This window comes from Coregonus clupeaformis, chromosome 17 (genome assembly GCF_020615455.1).
Source record: "Coregonus clupeaformis isolate EN_2021a chromosome 17, ASM2061545v1, whole genome shotgun sequence".
NCBI lineage: Eukaryota > Metazoa > Chordata > Actinopteri > Salmoniformes > Salmonidae > Coregonus > Coregonus clupeaformis.
The window spans coordinates 45,731,312-45,756,805 of record NC_059208.1 but is presented as its reverse complement, the minus strand read 5'-3'; the positions used below and the strand labels follow the sequence as shown (position 1 = coordinate 45,756,805).

At 44.4% G+C, this 25,494-nt stretch overlaps 1 protein-coding gene across 3 annotated transcripts; it reads right to left on the bottom strand.

The window, feature by feature from the left end:
* Positions 1 to 2,183: 2,183 nt before the first annotated feature.
* LOC121586622 (programmed cell death 6 interacting protein) lies at positions 2,184 to 19,969 on the bottom strand. Of its 3 annotated transcripts, none has more exons than XM_041903461.2 (18): positions 19,644 to 19,969; positions 12,540 to 12,594; positions 12,273 to 12,342; positions 8,933 to 9,060; positions 8,462 to 8,615; positions 8,253 to 8,353; positions 7,481 to 7,612; positions 6,997 to 7,219; positions 6,206 to 6,329; positions 5,295 to 5,472; positions 5,110 to 5,221; positions 4,803 to 4,972; positions 4,467 to 4,715; positions 4,185 to 4,319; positions 3,874 to 3,968; positions 3,536 to 3,653; positions 2,853 to 3,040; positions 2,184 to 2,662 (listed from the first exon to the last, which is right to left on the bottom strand). In XM_041903461.2, the coding sequence occupies exons 1-18, from the start codon at positions 19,847 to 19,849 to the stop codon at positions 2,437 to 2,439; spliced, it is 2,664 nt and encodes an 887-aa protein (XP_041759395.1). In that variant the 5' UTR covers positions 19,850 to 19,969; the 3' UTR covers positions 2,184 to 2,436. The 3 variants fall into 3 exon arrangements, with proteins under 3 accessions (XP_041759395.1, XP_041759396.1, XP_041759397.1); XM_041903462.2 differs by having other exon boundaries at positions 2,853 to 3,037; XM_041903463.2 differs by having other exon boundaries at positions 7,481 to 7,597.
* Between the last annotated feature and the right edge of the window lie 5,525 nt (positions 19,970 to 25,494).

Below are 25,494 nucleotides of genomic sequence, written 5' to 3'. Positions count from 1 at the left end.
ATTGGGGTGCCAGGGCAGCGAACAGCTGCTGTCTGAGAGATGGAGGGAGATGGAGAGAGCGAGAAGGTGAGTCTTACGGAGCTGACCTCTCCATCTCTCCTCCCAGACCTCAGACTGGACGCCCATCTGTCACACACACACAGTGGAACATAATTAGCATAATAATTTACCTGGAGACGCCCAGAGCTCAGGTGTGTAATTAGTGGAACAGAATTAACAGTCACAAATAAAATAACTGTCTGTGTGTTTATGTTTATATACATGCAAAGTGAGACAGGTGCAATAACCTTACATCTATCTCAGGTAAGTCGAAGTTCCAACCATCTCAATTGATGCCCTGCTCTCAGGGACATGCCTGCCCTCTCTTGGCTACTACCTTCAACTACAGCAACATAATGTAGAATATTACATCAGTAGCTTTTAGCAGACTGGACAAGGATGTATAAATGGTATATAAATATGTCTATGGTGCTGAAGACCAAAGAATATGTTCAGCAGAAAGTAAAATACTCAGCGAACTGCCACACAAACACAGAGAGACGGGTGTCTGGTATGCAGAGGTGTTTTAATCACATTAGAACCAAAGAGAAACAAAGTCGTTGGGTTAACCACAGTCTTTATATATTTATATATAATAACCTTTATCCCAGAAAAACATCTACAGCCATTTACAGCTTTACTCTGATAGTAAAACAGAAAGACAATCCCCAGAGAGGAGAGGAGTAATAGAGAGAGAGAGGCGTGATAGAGAGAGAGAGACGAGAGGAGTGATAGAGACAGAGAGGAGAAGAGTGATAATTGAGAGGGAGACAACAGAGAGAGCGAGCAGTGAGAGAGTGCATCTCCAACAGTCCTTATCTAAATTAGAAAAACCTACAGGCCGTTTTTATTGGATTATTACATCAGCATTACTCAATACAAAAATAGGATATAGTTGTTATAGAAGAGCCAGGCGTTAAGCTGAGAGATCGGAGCTGGGTCGTATTCAGCAGCACAACGGTTTGAAAACAGAAGGAACATTTGCTTCTTTTATTGGACAAGTTCAAGTTGTAAATCCCCATTTCATTCAGTTTCCAAACGTTTTCTCCCTCCTGAATACAACCCTGGGTCCTCAGGTCCTTCATTCAGTGACATTGAATGTGACCCCTCCCACTCACTCCCAAATAAGGAATCATGCCTATATAGACCCCAACCCCCTCATCCAAGAATGACTTGCAGCTCCTCTAGAGTTCTACAGTGGCCGGCCTATACCTAGGCTGAAAATATACAGGTTAGGACAATGCAATAATTCCATGCGGCAAATTAAACAAATTAATTGGAGCTAGCCATTGCTGATTCTACAGGATTAGCATTGAAAACGTGACCAGTGGTCGGAAAAATCAAGTAATAAAGGGTCTGTAGATAATTTGATTATTTTTTTTTTTTATGAAAAGAATGACAGTAAAACAGTTATGGTATGTGTTTGCTGACTAGTTAGCTGAAATTCACTACAATTGTGTTTATTTGCCACTTTGATGCCGAACTTTCTGTACTGCTAACATTCACTTCCAGTCATTTTCGCTAGCATTGCTAGTCCCATTGTTTAGAATTCTTCTGCATTTATGCAAAGACTTATGGGATATTAGAATCCTCTTATCCTAACCTTTATATTTTTGACCTAGGCCCATACCAGGAAGTCAGTTAGACCAGGAAGAGAAGTCAGGACTTAAATAAAGAATTAACGCAATAATTAGAAAAATAATATAAAAAAATACAACAGAGGAGCTGGTTAGTGGATGAGTATGTAGAGAGGGAGTAAGGGTAGAGGGAGGGAATGAGGGAGAGAGAGAGAGAGAGAGGGTAGAGGAGTGAGAGAGAGAGGAGAGAGAGAGAGAGAGAGAGAGAGAGAGGGTAGAGGGAGAGAGAGAGGGTAGAGGGAGAGAGAGAGGGGGTAGAGGAGGGAGAGAGAGAGAGAGGGGGGTAGAGGAGGGAGAGAGAGAGAGAGAGAGGGTAGAGGAGGGAGAGAGAGAGGGTAGAGGAGGGAGAGAGAGAGGGGTAGAGGAGGGAGAGAGAGAGGGGGTAGAGAGAGAGAGGGTATAGGAGGGAGAGAGAGAGAGGGTAGAGGAGAGAGAGAGAGAGGGTAGAGGAGGGAGGGAGGGAGGGTAGAGGAGGGAGGGAGGGAGGGTAGAGGAGGGAGGGAGGGAGGGAGGGAGGGTAGAGGAGGGAGAGAGAGAGAGGGTAGAGGAGGGAGGGACGGAGAGAGGGAAGGAGCGAAGGTGGAGTGCTAGAAGTGCAATGTAAGTAAGTAAGGGAGAGGAGATAAGGATGGAAGGAGGGAGAGAGTGATGGAGAGATTGAGGAGTTATTGCTGGGGGTAGTAGCATGGTTTCTGCTGTCGGTTTGAGTAGGGATAGCAGAGGGGAGGTATGGAGGAGAGAGGAGTGATAGATAAAGTAGTTATTGTTGTGGGTAGTATGGCTGTGGTGGTGGTTGCTGGGGCTGCTGTTGGTAGATGTAGGGGTGCTGCTGTGTGGGGGCGGCCCCGGGGTAGCTCCCTTGTCCGGGTGCTGGGGCCTGCTGATAGGGGACGTAGGGCTGCATGTTGGGCTGCATAGTGGGGGGCATGTTGTACTGGCCGTACGCTGCATACGGGTTATAACCCATAGGCATCTGGTAGGCATACCTGGAGACACAGAAAGAGAGGTTAGTGTGTATGTGAAAGAGAAGACAGGGAGAGTTAGAAGAGAGAGAGAGTTAACAGAAGTGAGACTGCAATGGAATTGAGACTGGAACAACGGACGGGTTACAGCTCTGCAACTCACACAGCCTGCCAACTGGGACAATAACGATATTGATTGATTTGATTGACTCACCCGGGGTATCCCTGGTATGTGGGGTAAGGCGGTCCCTGGGCCATTGAGGGAGGGGCCATGGGTGGGGGGTTTACTGGTTGAGGCTGGTTACTGGGAGGGTTGCCTGGTGCGGAGGCGGCCTGGGTAGTGAAGGCAGGGGGAGGGGGCCGCTCGGGTGGCTGGGCCTTCGCCTGGGGCTGCTGGGGCTGCTGGGAACGGGAGAGGAAGATCTGAGGTCAATAAAAATCATAATCAAAATAGATAAATAGTAAACCTTATGACAACTGCTGATAAACATTTAATTGATTGCTTGAAAAGGGATATTTTTACAACGTCACAATAAGAGACACTATTACAGTCATGTCTCTGTGGTGATTGAGGGAGTTGGATCAGGCTGAACCGGGGTGCACCGGGCTATGGCCCGTCACGACTGGGTAAAACTGCTCAAATCAAACAGTCATATCGTAAGTCATTACTCCACGTGCTTCACATACGTCACTCTGTTGAGCCAACTTCACCATCGGCTTTGGATGGGGCACCCGACACACCCGGGAGGCAGCCCGGTTACAATGCAATCACTTTCACCCGATGCAAACTCCGCCTACCCAGTGAACCGGGAAAGTTTAATTGAATTCTCTTTGGCACAGAGCTGCCCTCTGATTGGCTCCTCCCTCCAACCTACCGAGCTGTGATTGGCTACTTACGAAGACGGTCCTAGGTGCGGGGGTTGGTCCGGCGGCGGTGGGGGTGGGGTTAGTCTGGTAGGCGGGGACAGAGAAGGACGGGGCGCTGGGCTCCCTGGCGATGCTCTGCTGCAACTCCCTGGGTGGATAACCACAACAGCAGCAATGTCAGTCAGCGGTCACCACGGCGACCCCAACATCAGTTGCTAGTCATGGTCATTTCTAGTTCACATGAATCACCAATCACATAAAAACATGATGTAATCAATGATATTTCATTAATAAGACAATGCAGTGATTATTACAAATATTCACAACAATTGACGCATCGTTATAGAGACAACATCACCACCACATACTTCAGTAGTTCATCCCGTTCTGTCTTGCGGGCAAAGACGATGTCACTGCACTTGTTCTGGAACTTCAGCAGGATCTCTGTGAGGTCATTGTAAAACTACAGAGAGCGAGAAGGTGATTGGTCAGACAGAGACAACCAAAGTCAACCAATCATCAAGCCCTTGTCAAGTTCAATCGGTTGTGTTTTTCCGGTGTTAGAACAAAAATGTGTATTGTTGGGTGACACTGTCTTAGAAACAGCCCTCCTTTTCCCTGGACAACCCACCCATTCCCTAGAGACAACCCTCCCTGCCATTCCCTAGGCGACAGTTACCTTGGTGCCCTCTCTGAGGTTGTTGGTGATCTCGACGTAGCTGTCGTGGGCCGAGGCCAGCTTCTTCAACACCTCCTCACGATCATTAGCCTCCGAGTTGGACTGCTTCAGACTGGAGAACTCCTGGTGAGATGCCTGGGGGTGAAGACAATCAACAATTGGAGAAGGAGAGAATCAATAACGTAACATTTCTCGCCATCTGAAAAATGTTTTTGTGGAAAGTGTGTATAGGTGTGTTTAGGCGAGCGTATCTCTCTGTGTGTGTGTGTGTGTGTAGCCTACCTGCACATTGCCCAACAGCTCTTCCTGAGAGCGGAGGCTGGCCTGAACCCTCTGGCTGTAGCTGCCGTATGATTGGTCCAGCTGGCTCATTGATAGTGCCTCCTCATTGATGGCCCCGTCCTGAGCCAGAGCCGTCAGGAAGCTGGAGGACATATCAAAGGTCACGCCCTTAATCTCCGCCTCCAGCACCTCCCTCTCTCTCTTCACCTCCTCTAGCTGGGACAGCTGGGAACGCAACACACTCACAACCTAGAGGGAGAGAGGAGAATACATACTGTTAGAACACACACACGAAAAGGATGTACACTGTTAGAGCACACACACTCCATCCCTCACCTCGCTGCCCTGCAGTGTCTTAGCAGGGTTGGCTGAAGGTATGGCAGCGGTGAGTTCAGCCTCAGGTTTACAGAGCAGAGCGATCATCTCACAGTGTGTGTTATAACGCTCCTTGACCACCTGGTCAGCCTGCACTGCCTTGTCCAAAACACTACGGAAGTTACCACCCTCTGGCCCGCCGGAGGTGGAGGGGAGGTAGAGAAGAATAAATAAATATCATTTCATTCCAAGGTAGTACACAACACACCTATCAGTATGTTTGTTTTTGGATGTGTGTGTAGGCATGAGTAGGTGTGTGTGTGTGTACCTGCTCTAAGTGGTTTGTAGAGGTCTCCAGAGGGAGTTCTGTTCCAGCGTTGGCTGAACTTGGATCTCAGCTCGCTGTCTGTCGACTCCTCATCATCCAGCATCTTCAGAGACTACAAACAAACACACACATTATACAATACATATCATGGGTATATGAACATGTGTGTGTGTGTGTGTATATACCTCATCCAGGATCTCTCTGTTGCGTGTCAGTAGTTCCGGCAGGTCTCGGATCAGTTGTTCTATGCTCTGCAGCCCCCCCTGCTGGACGATGGCGTGGGCCTTTTCAACAATGGATTGTGGGATAGAATCTCCAGACAGGTCCTCCAGAGCCGCAGGCAGGTTCAGAGACGCCAGGACACTGTTGTTCAATTATGAATTCATTATCAATATAGACATGCCAACACACTGTTTAATTATTAACACATTTCACCACCAATAAAGACTACGTACACTGAGTATACAAAACATTAAGAACACCTGCTCTTTCCATGACAGACTGACCAGGTGGATCCAGGTGAAAGCTATGATCCCTTATTGATGTCACTTGTTAAATCCACTTCAAATCAGTGTAGATGAAGGGGAGGAGACAGGTTAAAGAAGGATTTTTAAGCCTTGAGACAGACATGGATTGTGTATGTGTGCCATTCAGAGGGTGACTGGGCAAGACAAAATATTTAAGTGCCTTTGAACAGGGTATGGTACTAGGTGCCAGGCGCACCAGTTTGTGTCAAGAACTGCAACACTGCTGGGTATTTCACGCTCAATAGTTTCCTGTGTGTATCAAGAATGGTCCACCACCCAGAAGACATCCAGACAACTTGACACAACTATGGGAAGCATTGGAGTCAACATGAGCCAGCATCCCTGTGGAACGCTTTCGACACCTTGTAGAATCCATGCCCTGACGAATCGAGGCTGTTCTGAGGGCAAAAGGGGGTGCAACTCAATATTAGGAAGGTGATCCTAATGTTTTGTACACTCAGTGTATGATGATGTAACAGTGCGCTGTCGTCTTTATTGATATATGTATTCAAATCAATAGAGTTGCCAAACACTATTCAATTGTTAAATGATAAAAGTAACATCCATACCCGTTGCAGAGGTTGGTAGCTTCCCTCATGGTTCCCACCAGTCTGTTGACAGTCTCAGCCTTCCTCTGGCTGTACACACTCATACTCTGCTGCACCGCCATGGGCACCATCTTCTCAAACAAGTCTATACAGAGAGACACACACACACACGTCAGAAACAAACCCACACATTTGCAAATTCTATTAGACATCTACACAAAAAGCAAAAGCGTGTGTGACAGAATGTGTGTGTCCCACAACAGTGAACTTGGTGCTGAGTGGTTGTGTGTGTACTCGTTCTCTCACCAGTTAACTTGGTGCTGAGTGGTTGTGTGTGTACTCGTTCTCTCACCAGTTAACTTGGTGCTGAGTGGTTGTGTGTGTACTCGTTCTCTCACCAGTGAACTTGGTGCTGAGTGGTTGTGTGTGTACTCGTTCTCTCACCAGTGAACTTGGTGCTGAGTGGTTGTGTGTGTACTCGTTCTCTCACCAGTGAACTTGGTGCTGAGTGGTTGTGTGTGTACTCGTTCTCTCACCAGTGAACTTGGTGCTGAGTGGTTGTGTGTGTACTCGTTCTCTCACCAGTGAACTTGGTGCTGAGTTGTTGTGTGTGTACTCGTTCTCTCACCAGTGAACTTGGTGCTGAGTTGTTGTGTGTGTACTCGTTCTCTCACCAGTGAACTTGGTGCTGAGTGGTTGTGTGTGTACTCGTTCTCTCACCAGTGAACTTGGTGCTGAGTGGTTGTGTGTGTACTCGTTCTCTCACCAGTGAACTTGGTGCTGAGTGGTTGTGTGTGTACTCGTTCTCTCACCAGTGAACTTGGCGCTGAGCGGAGGTGTGATTGCGGTAGCCTTGACCAGCGCTGCCTTGCCGATGTGTTCCAGGTCCTTGACCTCAGGGACGCGGTCGTGGTAGATGAAGTCGTTGTCCTTCTTAGCGGCGGTCAGAGCACGGCTGATCTTATCACTAAGGTCTTTCACACTGACGTACTCATCATAGCGAGATGCTACTGTCTTCACCAGCTCTGTAGCATGCTGCAGGGATGGAGGGAAGGAGACAAGAGGAGTGAATGATAGTTGGATCCGTCGCACTGTCAATCATAAAGGGAGGCTAGACTCCACTAACTAGTGTGATGAGGGATGGAGAGAACAAGAGAATAGAAAACAAAGTATGAAGACTTTGGTTGAGTGGTTGTGTTTATTTGGTCATAGGAAAATCACTACATTTTCAGGTCGGGTACACTGTAGGAACCACCGGGTTAGGGTTGCGCTGTGTGTGTGTGTGTGTGTGTGTACCTGCAGGCGAGCGATCTCCTCCCCAAAGTGTTTCTTCTGCTTGGCGAGGATAGACTGGTGCAGCTCAGCGTTGGCCTGCATGATGCAGTGTTTAGCTGCCAGCACCGGAAACACCTCCTGGAAATAAATATACTGACCAGGGAGAAGCAACCACAGAGCAGTGCGCACACATGCGCACACACACGGGGCAAACCATCCACACACGGGGCAAACCAAGGGCAAACCAAAGAACAACACAAACACCGCCAAGAGCAAATCACGAACGAGTTTCACGTCACGGAAGCCAATCAGGAACACACGCACACACACCACCATGCAGAGAGCGGAGGATAACGGGAGAGAGAACAAAACAGGACAGGCAGTGAGTGATTAACCTTTCTGCAACATTCACCCAAACTATAATACAGAGAAGTGTGTGCGTCTGCAAAGTCCAGCCCATGTGTTCCCACCCCAGACCGTGTGTGTGTGAGCGTCTTTTAGTTGTAAGACAGGTCAGTCAGATTTCAAACACACATTCAGAAGCCCATTATTAGGTAGTGAGAGACCAATAAGAACGGGAGTCAGACGGTGAAAGCGCCAATGAGAATACAGCCCAAGTAGTGAACAAGAACAACCAATGAGAAAACAGCCCAGGTAGTGATTAACAAATCAGAATGGAGACTGTATGGTAATCAACCAATCAGAACAGAGATAGTGAAAGTTCCACACCCTGAGTGTTATCCTTATTTGTCTAGTAAGAAGTTCACACACACACACACACACTTCTACATACCTTGGGCAGGTTCTCTTTGTACTGACACTGCTTGATGGCGTCGCTGTAGAAATCTGCTGCCTGATTGGCCAGTTTAGCGATGATGGCGTCCTTCATCTTATCTGTAGGGAAAATGATACAATGGTTACTCGAATCATGCACACACACACGTGTAAAGTGTGTGTATAGCATGTGTGTGACGTATGTGTGTGTGTGACGTATGTGTGTACCTGACGTAGCCTTGAGAAAGAAGACTTCCTGTGCCTGAGCCAGCATGATGAGACTGAGGGTTCCTACGGTCTCAGGAGATATGTCCATAGTAGGCTCTCTGTTCAGAGCCGACAGCACTGTGTCCTTAATGTGACCAAATGCTCCACTCGCCAACTGGAGGGGGGGTGGTAGAAAGAGGGAGAGACAGTATGACAGAGAGAGATGGATAGAGACACAGACAGAGGGGGGAGGGTATTGGTTATATTATTACTAAGTAGTATTTAAGTATTACTATAATAAAAGGTAGTAATTGGCTGTAATATCATTAGCAGTCCTGTAGTAATACCTGGTGGTAATATAAGTACTATATATTTTGGTAGTATTTGCCTGTAGTATTAGTAGTACTGTAGTAATTAGATGTGGTATAAATAGTAGTGTTACTATAGAACCTGGTAGTATTTGGCGGTATTGTAGTATTACTATAGTAGTACCTGGTAGTATTTGGCTGCGGCCTTCAGTCCTTCATCGCTGTCCAGGTTCTGTTCTGAAGCGATCTGACTGGCCAACGCTGCTCCATTGAACAACACACACGTCTTCTCATAGCCCAGACTGGCCAGGGCTAAAACACACAGACACACACATTATACAAATACACAGCCATTCCTGTTCATCATGCTTCAGGCATGAGGCTGACATACCTCACAATAGTGTTAGCGAGATACAGCGAGAGGTGCGAGACAAAGCTGGGCTGGCGTGTGCTACACACTGTATATATATATTTTCTGTTGTATTTTTGACTTTATGTTTTGTTTACCCCATATGTAACTCTGTGTTTTTGTTTTTTTTAATCGCACTGCTTTGCTTTATCTTGGCCAGGTCGCAGTTGTAAATGAGAACTTGTTCTCAACTGGCTTACCTGGTTAAATAAAGGTGAAATAAAAGAAAAAAAAAGAAAAAAGACAGGCAATCATTTAGGTATGTTGCAGGGTTTCCATTAGGAAAATTTGGCGCCGGACATAGTGACCTGAAATATTTAATTTCTCTGACATTCGAGAAATGTACCGGTCGTCCGTATGCATTGGGTGCGTAACCCATTAGGGTGTCCACCCACGCAGTCAGCGCCATCAATAAACAATGGATATTGACCAAATGAGCCACATTTACGTGTCCTTAAAACCAGCCTTTTAACAAATTACAAAAACACTATTCCTTGCGTTTTGATGTTTAGCATATGCAAAACTTTATAGTCTATTGTTTTTTTGGTTTTTACTTTCCTAAAATATAAAATTGTCCACCTTACAGTTCAGCTGTCGGAGATTTGAGCAACAAATGCATAACGACATTGCATGCATATACAGTGGGGAGAACAAGTATTTGATACACTGCCGATTTTGCAGGTTTTCCTACTTACAAAGCATGTAGAGGTCTGTAATTTTTATCATAGGTACACTTCAACTGTGAGAGACGGAATCTAAAACAAAAATCCAGTAAATCACATTGTATGATTTTTAAGTAATTAATTTGCATTTTATTGCATGACATAAGTATTTGATCACCTACCAACCAGTAAGAATTCCGGCTCTCACAAACCTGTTAGTTCTTCTTTAAGAAGCCCTCCTGTTCTCCACTCATTACCTGTATTAACTGCACCTGTTTGAACTCATTACCTGTATAAAAGACACCTGTCCACACACTCAATCAAACAGACTCCAACCTCTCCACAATGGCCAAGACCAGAGAGCTGTGTAAGGACATCAGGGATAAAATTGTAGACCTGCCCAAGGCTGGGATGGGCTACAGGACAATAGGCAAGCAGCTTGGTGAGAAGGCAACAACTGTTGACGCAATTATTAGAAAATGGAAGAAGTTCAAGATGATGGTCAATCACCCTCGGTCTGGGGCTCCATGCAATATCTCACCTCGTGGGGCATCAATGATCATGAGGAAGGTGAGGGATCAGCCCAGAACTACACGGCAGGACCTGGTCAATGACCTGAAGAGAGCTGGGACCACAGTCTCAAAGAAAACCATTAGTAACACACTACGCCGTCATGGATTAAAATCCTGCAGCGCACGCAAGGTCCCCCTGCTCAAGCCAGCGCATGTCCAGGCCCGTCTGAAGTTTGCCAATGACCATCTGGATGATCCAGAGGAGGAATGGGAGTCATGTGGTCTGATGAGACAAAAATTGAGCTTTTTGGTCTAAACTCCACTCGCCGTGTTTGGAGGAAGAAGAAGGATGAGTACAACCCCAAGAACACCATCCCAACCGTGAAGCATGGAGGTGGAAACATCATTCTTTGGGGATGCTTTTCTGCAAAGGGGACAGGACGACTGCACCGTATTGAGGGGAGGATGGATGGGGCCATGTATCGCGAGATCTTGGCCAACAACCTCCTTCCCTCAGTAAGAGCATTGAAGATGGGTCGTGGCTGGGTCTTCCAGCATGACAACGACCCCGAAACACACAGCCAGGGCAACTAAGGAGTGGCTCCGTAAGAAGCATCTCAAGGTCCTGGAGTGGCCTAGCCAGTCTCCAGACCTGAACCCAATATAAAATCTTTGGAGGGGAGCTGAAAGTCCGTATTGCCCAGCGACAGCCCCCGAAACCTGAAGGATCTGGAGAAGGTCTGTATGGAGGAGTGGGCCAAAATCCCTGCTGCAGTGTGTGCAAACCTGGTCAAGACCTACAGGAAACGTATGATCTCTGTAATTGCAAACAAAGGTTTCTGTACCAAATATTAAGTTCTGCTTTTCTGATGTATCAAATACTTATGTCATGCAATAAAATGCAAATTAATAACTTAAAAATCATACAATGTGATTTTCTGGATTTTTGTTTTAGATTCCGTCTCTCACAGTTTAAGTGTACCTATGATAAAAATTACAGACCTCTACATGCTTTGTAAGTAGGAAAACCTGCAAAATCGGCAGTGTATGAAATACTTGTTCTCCCCACTGTATATGCCTATTGGCTTAGGTGTCCACTGTATGATATTAATATTTAAAAGATAAATATAAAAAGAAAAGCTTAGGCCTAGCCCCAGAGACAGATGGAGATATGCCAGTGGCATAATACGACAGGACATTTCTTTATCCTTGTCAGAAAGGCTTCTGCGTCTGCTATACAGATATATACAGCTAATTCATACATTTTCTATCAGAATATTTTTTTATAAAGATCAGCATTATATTGTTAGATTATAGGAGTAACTCTGGTAGGCCTAAAACAGTGCAAGTCAGTTGGATTGCCGGTACACACTGCCTTCATCTCATAGGCCGGCAGTATAATAGGCTAATAGCCACACCAAAAGTAAGTAAGTCTAGCCGTTGTTTATAGGGAAAATACAAGCAGGATATTATTATTGCGGCAAACACAACATTACAGTTGGAACTTAATTTGGCCAAAGAAAATGGCTCAACAGAATGAAACAAAACACTTGCAAACGTTTTTCAATCTTAAAAGCTTTGAACAGGCTATGACAGCAATATGCTAATTATATTTATTTTACAACAGGCATACTTATAACCTAACTAAATACGGAGCACACAATTAAAAAGACAAATCGAACTGAAATTAGCCAATGAAAATGTCTCAACAGAATGATACAAAACATATTTTGCATATTTAAAGAACTGGTTTAGATGAATAAATAGGCCTAAAATAATAACAATGATATACAATAATAATGACAAAACAAATGATTATAAATACGAAAAACACACATCATACAATATTACTGGCTCCTACACCTACTGGAACAACCATGCCTGAAGGCCTCATTTGTGTGTGTGTGTGTGTGTGTGTGTGTGTGTGTGTGTGTAGCGTACCTAGTTTGACTGAGCCCCCGAACAGTGAGCCCTTATCAAAGGCATCTTTCCATGTGAAGGTTAGACACAGCTGCAGGAACACATAAAGAGAGATTAGCAACATTATCAAACAAACCTTACTTTTTTTATTAGCGGTTTCATGTGTGACGTAATTCTCTGTACCACGCAGACACATACTTTATTCTATTGTTGTCTTCCATTGTACTGTTGTGCATTCCCCTCAGCAACAGTGTGTATTTTGTATTGACCGGATGAGGTTATATGTACCTGGTTTTCAGAGAAGGGAAACTTGGGCTCCACGGCACACAGCTGATCATAGTACCTACAGGAGAAGAGGGAGAACACACTTTTAGTGTTTGGACCAAACAGAAAAGAGAGGTGTGTACACTGTGTTATTGACCAACTAGGTTTGGGCGGAATCCAGATTCTCATATCAACCTTGTGCTATTCCAGGATATTCGGTAATACTGGCACTGAACATAAGGGGCACAATTTCCAAAACCCACTGATACTCTGTAATCCGTTACCAATGCTAACAAGTACATGTAAACTTCCACAGAGAATGCTAACTAACTGCTAATGAGCGCATCGCAAACATTTTATTCGGTCTCTGACCTAAAGTATTTGCAGTAACTCAAAAAAGCTATCCACAGTTTGCTGCATGCCAAAACAAACAGTGCATTCGGAAAGCATTCAGACCCCTTCACTCTTTCCACATTTTATTACGTTAGAGCCTTATTCTAAAATTGATAAAATTGTTTTTCCCCCCCATCAATCTACACACAATATCCCATAATGACAAAGCAAAAACAGGTTTTTAGAAATGTTTGTAAATGTAATAAAAAACGGAAATATTACATTTACATAAGTAATCAGACCCTTTACTCAGTACTTTGTCAAAGCGCCTTTGGCAGCGATTACAGCCTCGAGTCTTCTTGGGTATGAAGCTACAAGCTTGGCACACGTCTATTTGGGGAGTTTCTCCCATTCTTCTCTGCAGATCTTCTCAAGCTCTGTCAGGTTGGATGGGGAACGTTGCAGTACAGCTATTTTCAGGTCTCTCCAGAGATGTTAGATCGGGTTCAAGTCCGGGCACTGGCTGGGCCATTCAAGGGCATTCAGAGACTCGCCACTCCTGCGTTGTCTTTTCTGTGTGCTTAGGGTTGTTGTCCTGTTGGAAGGTGAACCTTCACCTAAGTCTGTGGTCCTGAGCAGGTATTCATCAAGGATCTCTGTACTTTGCTCCGTTCATCTTTCCCTCGATCCTGACTAGTCTCCCAGTCCCTGCTGCTGAAAAACATTCCCACAGCATGATGCTGCCACCACCATGCTTCACCGTAGGGATGGTGCCAGGTTTCCTCCAGATGTGACACTTGGCATTCAGGCCAAAGAGTTCAATCTTGGTTTCATCAGACCAGAGACTCTTGTTTCTCATGGTCTGAGAGTCTTTAGGTGCCTTTTGGCAACCTCCAACTGGGCTGTTATGTGCCTTTTACTGAGGAGTGGCTTCCGTCTGGCCACTCTACCATAAAGGCCTGATTGGTGGAGTGCTGCAGAGATGGTTGTCCTTCTGGAAGGTTCTCCCATCTCCACAGAGGAACTCTGGAGCTCTGTCAGAGTGACCATCGGGTTCTTGGTCACCTCCCTGACCAAGGACCTTCTTCCCTGATTGCTCAGATTGGCCGGGCGGCCAGCTCTAGGAAGAGTCTTGGTGGTTCTAAACTTCTTCCATTTAAGAATGATGGAGGCCACTGTGTTCTTGTGGACCTTCAATGCTGCAGAAATGTTTTGGTACCCTTCCCCAGATCTGTGCTTTGACACAATCTTGCCTCGGAGCTCTACGGACAATTCCTTTGACCTCATTGCTTGGTTTTATGCTCTGACATGCAATGTCAACTGTGGGACCTTATATACACTACCAGTCAAAAGTTTGGGCACACCTACTCATTAAAGGGTTTTTCTTTATTTGTACTATTTTTTACATTGTAGAATAATAGTGAAGACATCAAAACTATGAAATAACACATATGGGATCATGTAGTAACCAAAAAAAGTGTTAAACAAATCAAAATATATTTTATATTTGAGATTCTTCAAATAGCCACCCTTTGCCTTGATTTTACATTTACATTTGAGTCATTTAGCAGCTTGATGACAGCTTTGCACACTCTTGGCATTTTCTCAACCAGCTTCATGAGGTAGTCACCTGGAATGCATTTCAATTAACAGGTGTGCCTTCTTAAAAGTTAATTTGTGGAATTTCTTTCCTTCTTAATGCGTTTAAGCCAATCAGTTGTGTTGTGACAAGGTAGGGGGGTATACAGAAGATAGCCCTATTTTGGTAAAAGACCAAGTCCATATTATGGCAAGAACAGCTCAAATAAGCAGAGAGAAACGACAGTCCATCATTACTTTAAGACATGAAGGTCAGTTAATATGGAACATTTCAAGAACTTTGAAAGTTTCTTCAAGTGCAGTCACAAAAACCATCAAGCGCTATTATGAAACTGGCTCTCATGAGGACCGCCACAGGAATGGAAGACCCAGACTTACCTCTGCTGCAGAGGATAAGTTCACTAGTTACCAGCCTCAGAAATTGCAGCCAAAATACACTGCTCAAAAAAAAAAAGGGAACACTAAAATAACACATCCTAGATCTGAATGAATGAAATAATCTTATTAAATACTTTTTTCTTTACATAGTTGAATGTGCTGACAACAAAAATCACACAAAAATGATCAATGGAAATCAAATTTATCAACCCATGGAGGTCTGGATTTGGAGTCACCCTCAAAATTAAAGTGGAAAACCACACTACAGGCTGATCCAACTTTGATGTAATGTCCTTAAAACAAGTCAAAATGAGGCTCAGTAGTGTGTGTGGCCTCCACGTGCCTGTATGACCTCCCTACAACGCCTGGGCATGCTCCTGATGAGGTGGCGGATGGTCTCCTGAGGGATCTCCTCCCAGACCTTGACTAAAGCATCCGCCAACTCCTGGACAGTCTGTGGTGCAATGTGGCGTTGGTGGATGGAGCGAGACATGAAGTCCCAGATGTGCTCAATTGGATTCAGGTCTGGGGAACGGCGGGCCAATCCATAATATCAATGCCTTCCTCTTGCAGGAACTGCTGACACACTCCAGCCACATGAGGTCTAGCATTGTCTTGCATTAGGAGGAACCCAGGGCCAACCGCACCAGCATATGGTCTCACAAGGGGTCTGAGGATCTCATCTCGGTACCTAATGGCAGTCAGGCTACCTCTGGCGAGCACATGGAGGGCTGTGCGGCCCCCCAAAGAAATGCCACCCCACACCGTGACTGACCCACCGCCAAACCGGTCATGCTGGATGATGTTGCAGGCAGCAGAACGTTCTCCACGGCGTCTCCAGACTCTGTCACGTCTGTCACATGTGCTCATCTGTGAAGAGCACAGGGCGCCAGTGGTGAATTAGCCAATCTTGGTGTTCTCTGGCAAATGCCAAACGTCCTGCACGGTGTTGGGCTGTAAGCACAACCCCCACCTGTGGACGTCGGGCCCTCATACCACACTCATGGAGTCTGTTTCTGACCGTTTGAGCAGACACATGCACATTTGTGGCCTGCTGGAGGTCATTTTGCAGGGCTCTGGCAGTGTTCCTCCTGCTCCTCCTTGCACAAAGGCGGAGGTAGCAGTCCTGCTGCTGGGTTGTTGCCCTCCTACGGCCTCCTCCACATCTCCTGATGTACTGGCCTGTCTCCTGGTAGCGCCTCCATGATCTGGACACTACGCTGACAGACACAGTAAACCTTCTTGCCACAGCTCGCATTGATGTGCCATCCTGGATGAGCTGCACTACCTGAGCCACTTGTGTGGGTTGTAGACTCCGTCTCATGCTACCACTAGAGTGAAAGCACCGCCAGCATTCAAAAGTGACCAAAACATCAGCCAGGAAGCATAGGAACTAAGAAGTGGTCTGTGGTCACCACCTGCAAAACCAGTCCTTTATTGGTGGTGTCTTGCTAATTGCCTATAATTTCCACCTGTTGTCTATTCCATTTGCACAACAGCATGTGACATTTATTGTCAATCAGTGTTGCTTCCTAAGTGGACAGTTTGATTTCACAGAAGTGTGATTGACTTGGAGTTACATTGTGTTGTTTAAGTGTTCCCTTTATTTTTTTGAGCAGTGTAAATGATTCAGAGTTCAAGTCACAGACACATCTCAACATCAACAGTTCAGATGGGACTGTGTGAATCAGGACTTCATGGTCGAATTGCTGCAAAAAAAAAAACACTAAACCACTACTAAAGGACACCAATAAGAAGAAGAGACCTGCTTGGGCCAAGAAACACGAGCAATGGACATTAGACAGGTGGAAATTTGTCCTTTGGTCTGGAGCCCAAATTGGAGATTTTTGGTTCCAACAGCCGTGTCTTTGTGAGACGTGGTGTGGGTGAACGGATGATCTCTGCATGTGTAGTTCCCATCGTAAAGCATGGAGGTGGTGGTGTGATGGTGCTTTGCTGGTGACACTGTCTGATTTATTTAGAATTCAAGGCACACTTAACCAGCATGGCTACCACAGCATTCTGCAGCGATGCACCATCCCATCTGGTTTGGGCTTAGTGGGACTATCATTTGTTTTTCAACAGGACAATGACCCAACACACCTCCAGGCTGTGTAAGGGCTATTTTACCGAGATGGAGAGTGATGGAGTGCTGCATCAGATGACCTGGCCTCCACAATCCCCCGACCTCAACCCAATTGAGATGGTTTGGGATGAGTTGGAAGGCAGAGTGAAGGAAAAGCAGCCAACAAGTGCTCAGCATATGTGGAAACCCCTTCAAGACTGTTGGAAATGCATTCCAGGTGAAGCTGGTTGAGAGAATGCCATGAGTGTGCCAAGCTGTCATCAAGGCAAAGGGTGGCTTATTTGAAGAACCTCAAATATAAAATATATTTTGATTTGTTTAACACTTTTTTGGTTACTACATGATTCCATGTGTTATTTCATAGTTTTGATGTCTTCACTATTATTCTACAATGTAGAAAACAGTAAAAAATAAAGAACAACCCTTGAATGAGTAGGTGTGTCCAAACTTTTGACTGGTACTGTAGACAGGTGTGTGCCTTTCCAAATCATGTCCAATCAATTGAATTGAACACAGGTGGACTCCAATCATGTTGTAGAAACATCTCAAGGATGATCAATGGAAACAGGATGCACCTGAGCTCAATTTCAAGTCTCATAGCAAAGGGTCTGAATAGTGAATACTTTTTATTTTTAATAAATTTGCAAAAATGTCTAAAAACCTGTTTTCGCTTTGTCATTATGGGGTATTGTGTGTAGATTGATCAGGAATGTATTTTATTTTATCCATTTTAGAATAAGGCTGTAAAGTAATAAAGTACGTACATACAGAGTTTGCATTTCCGGGGTACATTTCTATTTGTTCCATTACACTGGGGTAGTTAATGTGGAAAGTGCGCACCTCAAGTATTTGATGGAAAACAAATTATTTGTACAATTCTGTCCCAGCCAGGTCTGCTGGTGACTAGACTAGTGCTGCTGACACAATGGCTGTGTCTGCAGGGCTGTGAAAGGGATATGGAATACAAGGCCCGTTGCCATAGCTACTTGGCTCGCTCTGTACATGAGCTGAGAGCCAAGAAGAGGCTACAATGCTAAGATTCACCTCCTAGGCACCTACCAACTCTGTATAGCAAAGCATAGCCAGAATGCTAACATAGGACAGCAATAGCATGACCCTATACCACCTTGTAGCTAGCAAACCTATGCTAACATTGAATAAGTTCCTCCAGCAAACACTCCTTAGAGCAAACAGAGATGCTAAGGCTCTATTTTAACACACTAGTATTAAATAATGCTCTGTGGACAATACAAGGCTAAACTATTAGTCAATTGACTCTATACAGGGGAGCAAAGTCTAAATCCTGCTCATGTCACTTGTAGCCTACTGTATAGAATAGATGACTGGCTGGAGAAACTGAGGATAGAAAGTCAGAAAAGTAAATAGGTCATCACTCCAAAATGCGTGTGGTAATATCACAGGGGACTGGAGACATCTTCTTTGGTAGAGTAGAGGAGGTTTGTTAACCAAATAGCAGTCCCGTTTCCTCCATGGAACTCTATGCAAAACATCCCTACCATCTCCCAGTGTGGGTTGGGGGTATTCTTTTTAGATGAGATGGCTCGGATTTAGCTGAATAGTGCCTCCGAGGCAGGCAGGTGGACTATATTATATGTACATGATATAGCATAGCCTATTTCTATTCTGAAAGTTATGTCGTGTTGCATCCTCCCACCTAGATCTTGGTTCAGTTGAGTATCTATCAAGAAGCTATAGTGAGGGACCTTCCAAGAGGTCTGAGTCTTTATTGCACAGGAGGTAATGTTAGACATCCTGAAACCTCCCCCACATAACCCTCCTGAAACTAACGTTACTTGTATAATGTTGTAATAACATAACAAACACTAGCTAGAAACATGGAGATTTTGTAATTGGTCTTCATGGGTTTGATGAAGTTAGAGAATTTGACAATGACACATTGAAATTTGATATTGCCTGGTCAAACTGACTCATGCACTGTGGTCTGAACGCAATCATGGTTACATTAAGACACCGTGGAGCTGACAAAGTACCTCAATGCAGGGATGGGATATGCCACTGTAATCCACATGTTACCTTTATCCACACTGCTCCATAGAGAAGATTCAAATACTGCTAGTTTTCCCAGAAAACTGCCCTTTTCATGCTAGTTAGCAAAATGGCTGCGCATTGTTAGAATGAGGACTAAAGGGCATTTTTCAATCCTCTCGATGGAGCAGTGTGGATAAAGGTACATTTTGGAGTACAGTGGTATATCCCATCCCCATTTCTCGCACAGGCTTTATGGTGTCTTAATGTAACCATGATTGCGTTCTGACCCCAGTGCACCTCACTGTAAACAAGCGTAAGTGTAGGGTCGGTAACTTCTGGCAAGGAAATAGCCATTACTTAATTGTCACTGTTTTATGCTAACGTTTATTTGAATTGGCTAACATAAAAGTTAGCCAACTAGCTAGCTAAACAAGCTAGGTAGCTACTTTGCTAATTGACAGCAGGTTCATTTCACATGGGGAACTCGTTATTGAGCAATTACAGTAACATCATATGGACATTGATTGATTGTCAATGCGTTAACTTGTCATAAGTTGTTAAACACATGATTCAAAAGGAAAAAGTGCTTCCGAGAATTTCAGGGTGCGGCAATGGAGTTATAATTAGCAGCCTAGCCCTTTCCGCACAGGTGAAATAGCTAGCTAACTGTTAGGTGGTTAACTGGAGTTAGCTAGTTACGTTAGTCTGGTAGTATTTCTAACCTCATGAGGATTTCCAGCGAGCTTTCGTGTTTGTCGAGCGGCCTCCCCAGAGCACTCTTGCGCAGCTTGTTCAACTCCTCCACAGATCGGATGTACTCAGCTTGATCCTCGCCCGTCGGGTATGACGCCGTAACAAATTTCGAGAGCGGTTTAACTAGGTCGACTTCAGACGACTTCTTTAACGGGACAGAAATAAAAGTCGCCATTTTCGGCCAGCGAAAAGTAACAAATAAAATGTGAGAAGGCAGCTAGCTATCAATCAGCCAAAAACAACAAGCGACTCTTCACTTCCTGGATTCTACTGCGAAACGTCAGAAGACGTTGACGCATAGAGGGAGCTGCGCAGACGCAGTGAGGGCCAGACAGGGGCAAGACAGGTTTCTGATTATATCTCGATTTCAGATAGACAGGACACGCTCATATGCAATTGCATAATCAAATTATATTGTATGTTGTTGGAAGGGCCCAAAACATGCCTATTCACCCCAAAAAAATATCTAGGTGTGCATTTTCCCCCTTAATTATATGGTACGCTTACATTTATGGCTACATTTAGACATGAACATGACTAGGATTTTATTTTATTTTAAGGTGCAATATGCAGAAATCGCTCCGCCATTTCCTGGTTGCTAAAATTATAAAAGTTCACCTAATTTCAGTTATGTGGTCCTCTGTAGCTCAGCTGGAAGAGCACGGCGCTTGTAACGCTAAGGTAGTGGGTTCGATCCCCGGGACCACCCATACTATCTAAACTGCTGTGAAATATATTTTAAATAACCAAAAATATTGTATTTTCAGCTGGTGTACAAAACCAAAAGTACAAGAAGCAAAAAGACACTTAAGGGAAGCATAGAAATAGCACACATAGAACATATCTACTGCTTCTTAGACTTGCTATCAATGAGAATGACAGATTTATAACCCATGTGTATGTGAATTTGGTCTGGTTGCCCAAAAGTTACATATTGCAGCTTTAAATACATCTATTCATGTTTTCCATACAATCTGTGATATCATTCATAGCATGTTATGGTACGTGGCCCTTATAAATAAACACACACACCATCTTTATGAAATAACTTTATTTCCAGAACAGAAGTGTGTGTGCATCTCCAGTTCGACTGTAGGCTGTACAGAAACACAGTGATCACCTCCTCACTGACACACGGAGACAGGGAACACAGGTTGCTAGAACTGGGACCGGTAACACTGTATTACGTCTTTTTTTACACATTTCTGTGTGAAAGGCTCCCAGCATTCTGTTTTTGACCCAGGTCTGTAGAGCTGGGGTGTATATGTTCTGAACGTTGCAGATAAAAATAGAATGAATAGAGCTGACATGAATCCCTACTTTATCTGACAGACGATCATATCCGTTCAACACCATACATTTATATCTGAACGTTCTGTAACGATGCACCCTCCTGAATAGGCCCCTGTGCTCCTCAGTCTCTGGTGTTGTTGAAGTAGGTGACACTCAATGTTCAGTGTCACTTCTACATTATTAATAATATTCACTTTATTTCTCCCAGGTTCAGTGAAGAGCGTGGTTCACAAACTACACACTACATCAAGTTGGACTTCTGTGGTTTTCAGTGCAGACTTGGTCTTTTATTTCTGGGGGGGAAAAAAGGGAAGACTGGGCTACACTTTTTTTCGGACAAAAAAAAAAACCTTCCTACTCTCCCCCGCCCAACTCATGCTCTTGACTAAAGGCAAACTATGCAGGGTTCATGCCAAGAGGAAAAGCAGTGATAACTACTGAAATTATTAAACTAAGTTAGCCATTGCAATAATTGCTAGGAGATAAACACATACTCACACAGTCACACAGTTTCCACTGCCTGCAGTCAACGACTAACTATACAGCCAGTGACAGATCTAAGAAAACATACAGGGTTTCCAGCCCATCCTGTCAGGGGTGAAGGAAGGCCACACATTGGATAAGCCCCTGGTTTCACTACCAGACACACAACCTGGTTCTAACATCTACTTCTTCCCAAATCAGTTTGGTCCATTTCAGTGAGTTTATTTAAGCCATATAGTCTAGAGATGCTTCCTCCTCACCCCTCTCCTTCATGCCAATAGTCAGAGTATAGTCAGTGTGTGTGTCCACTCCCCTACATATTTATTTGGACAGTGAAGCTAAACCTTTTAATTTGGCTCTATATTCCAGCATTTTGGACTTGAGATCAAATGTTTTATATGAGGCGACAGTATAGAACGTCACCTTTTATTTGAGGGTATTTTCATACATATCAGTTTTACCATTTAGAAATGAAAGCACTTTAAGGTCTCATAAGTATTTGGACAAATTGAAATAGTGTATTAAATGTAATAAAACGTTTAGTATTTGGCCCCATATTCCTAGCACACAATGACTACATCAAGCTTGTGACTCTACAAACGTGTTGAATGCACTTGCAGTTTGTTTTGGTTGTGTTTCGGATTATTTTGTGCCCAATAGAAATGGTAAATAAAGTATTGTCATTTTGGAGTCACTTTTATTGTAAATAAGAATAGAATAGGTTTCTGAACACATCTATACTAATGTGGATGCTACCATTATTACAAATAATCATGAATGAATCATGAATAATGATAAGTGAAAAAGTTAGAGGCATAAATATCATACCCCCCCAAAAATGCTACCCTCCTGTGACTGGTAATGGTGAGAGAGCTATGCATGTTTTGGGGGCATGATCTTTGTGCATCTGTAACTTTCTCACTAATTCACAATTAATTCATGATTACCCGTAATCATGGTAGCATCCACATTAATGGTGTTCAGAAACATTTAAGATTCAGATAAAAAAAAATTAAAAAAGTAAGACTACAATACTTCTGACACCTTCAAATGGGGGGACTAGATACATAAAGTGCATGCATTTCTAAACGGCAAAACGTATGAAATACCCTCAAATAAAAGGCGACATTCTGTACTGTCGCCTCATCAAAACATTTGATCTCAAATCCCGGTGTATAGAGCCAAATTAAAAGTTTGAGCTTCACTGTCCAAATAAACATGTAGTGGAGTGTATGTGTGTGAGAAAAAGAAAACTGACCATAGCAAACAGTGAGAAGTATGGCATCAGAGACACATTATCTTACACAACAGCCAAAACAAAGAAACTGCCTTCCTCAAAAGACAAACTAAAAACGATAAAAGAGACAGTAAAAATATGAAATGTGTCATTTAAGAGACTTGAGTGGGGTGAAACAACTATCCATGATGCTTAGACATGTCTATGCAGGCTAGGTCTTCAGTGGAAATCCCCTGTCCTGCTCTGAAATATTGCAACGAAGTCTCAGTATTAATCTGTACATAAATCTGAGACACTTCATTTAGTATATGTTACGTTTCGTATGGTATGCATTAATTTGTGGATGTCTATCATCCATTTCTTATGATATGTTACGAATTGCAATTTGTTGTGGCTAACGTTAGCTAGGGGTGGTTAACATTAGCTAGCTTGCTAACAATATCTAGGCTAGGGGTTAGGTTTAGGGATTAAGGTTAGGAGTTGGGTTAAAGGGTTAAGGTTTGGGGAATAATTAGCTAAAAGGGTTAGGGTTAGGGGAAGGGTTAGCTAACATGCTATGTAGTTGCAAAGTAGCTAAAATGTAGTAAGTAGTTGAAAAGTTACTAATTAGCTAAAATGCAACAATTGTCCTTCAGATTCGAACATGCTCCTTTTGTTTTTGCTTTAAGTAACCTTCGGTCTTATGTAACACTATATACACAAAAGTATGTGGACACCCCTTCAAATTAGTGGATTCGGCTATTTCAACCACACCCGTTGCTGACAGGTGTATCAAATCGAGCACACAGCCATGCAATCTCCATAGCCTGAAAATTGGCAGTAGAATGGCCTTACTGAAGAGCTCAGTGATTTTTAATGTGGCACCGTCATAGGATGCCACCTTTCCAACAAGTCTGTCCGTCAAATTTCTGCCCTGCTAGAGCTGCCCCGGTCAACTGTAAGTGCTGTTTAAGTGGAAACGTCTAGGAGCAACAACGGCTCAGCCACGAAGAGGTAGGCCACACAAGCTCACAGAACAGGACCACCAAGTGCTGAAGCGCGTAAAAATTGTCTGTCCTCGGTTGCAACACTCACTACTGAGTTCCTGCCTCTGGAAGCAACATCAGCACAAGAACTGTTCGTTGGGAGCTTAATGAAATGGGTAGTAGAATGGCCGAGCAGCCGTACCCAAGCCTATGATCACCATGCACAATGCAAGCATCAGCTGGAGTGGTGTAAAGCTCGCCGCCATTGGACTCTGGAGCAATGGAAATGCGTTCTCTGGCGTGATGAAGGCTCTTTCCTGTTTCAGCAGGACAATGCCCCTGTGCACAAAGCGAGATCCATACAGAAATGGTTTGTCGAGATCGGTGTGGAAGAACTTGACTGGCCTGCACAGAGCCCTGACCTCAACCACATCAAACACCTTTGGGATAAATTGGAACGCAGACTGCGAGCCAGGCACAATCGCCCAACATCAGTGCCTGACCTCAGTAATGCTTGTGGCTGAATGGAAGCAAGTCCCCACAGCAATATTCCAACATCTAGTGGAAAACCTTCCCAGAAGAGAGGAGGCTGTTACAGCAACAAAGGGGGGACCAACTCCATATTAAAGGCTTTGGAATGAGATGTTCGATGAGCAGGTGTCCACATACACTACATGACCAAAAGTATCATACTAATTTGAGTGTCCCGGATTTACATTTACTATGTTATGTCTAGTCTATGAGAGCAGTCTGTATATTATGGTATCAGACCTGGTTCATATGATTCATGAACCAGAAGAACAGGCCCTGTTAGCATTCTGTTAGCCAGTGTCTAACACCCCCAACAGTCCACAAAATCATTACTTGATTGGCTAAGATGACCCCCATCCTCACTAGTTCTAGAATGTCTGGGAACAGATCTAGAATGTTCAGATCTAGACTATTGGGTTCTACACAACCACACAGAGACTGTTGTGTTCTAGATCAGGGGTGTCAAACTCATTCCTCGGAGGGCCGAGTGTCTGCGGATTTTTGGTTTTTCCTTTCAATTAAGACCTAGACAACCTGGTGAGGGGAGTTCCTTACTAATTAGTGACCTTAACTCATCAATAAGTTACAAGGGTGGAGCAAAAACCCGCAGACACTCGGCCCTCCTTGGAATGAGTTTGACACGTTTTCTAGACAGTTTGTTCTGTTTGAGTTTGTTAGTTGCCAGCTCTGCTTCCGTGGAAGTGGTCGAGTCTCATTCAAAGCGAATGAGACGCAAGACTCTGGAGCATTGGACTCTGGAGCATTGGACTCTGGAGCATTGGACTCTGGAGCATTGGACTCTGGAGCATTGGACTCTGGAGCATTGGACTCTGGAGCATTGGACTCTGGAGCAATGGACTCTGGAGCAATGGACTCTGGAGCAATGGACTCTGGAGCAATGGACTCTGGAGCAATGGACTCTGGAGCAATGGACTCTGGAGCAATGGACTCTGGAGCAATGGACTCTGGAGCAATGGAAATGCGACGCAAGTGGCTGGGTTCCGTCTGTCTGTCCATCAATCTGTATGTTCAAGTCACATGGAGTTACAGCATCACAGCACTGACTGACTAATGGCCCTGGCCTAGCCCTGGCTGAAGCCTATAGCACTGCCTCTATGAGCCTCTCTGTGGGGGGGGGGGGGGCAGCCTAACCATCCCCCACTTATAAAACAATAAAGAAATGGAGAGAAAAACACGCTACAAGCCTCCCTCTCTATCCCCTCTCCTCACCCGTCTCTCCCCCTCAGTAATAGTGTTTTCAATATGAAACAGTGGTCACACCCGCGTCAGATTCTAACATTAACATGGCTT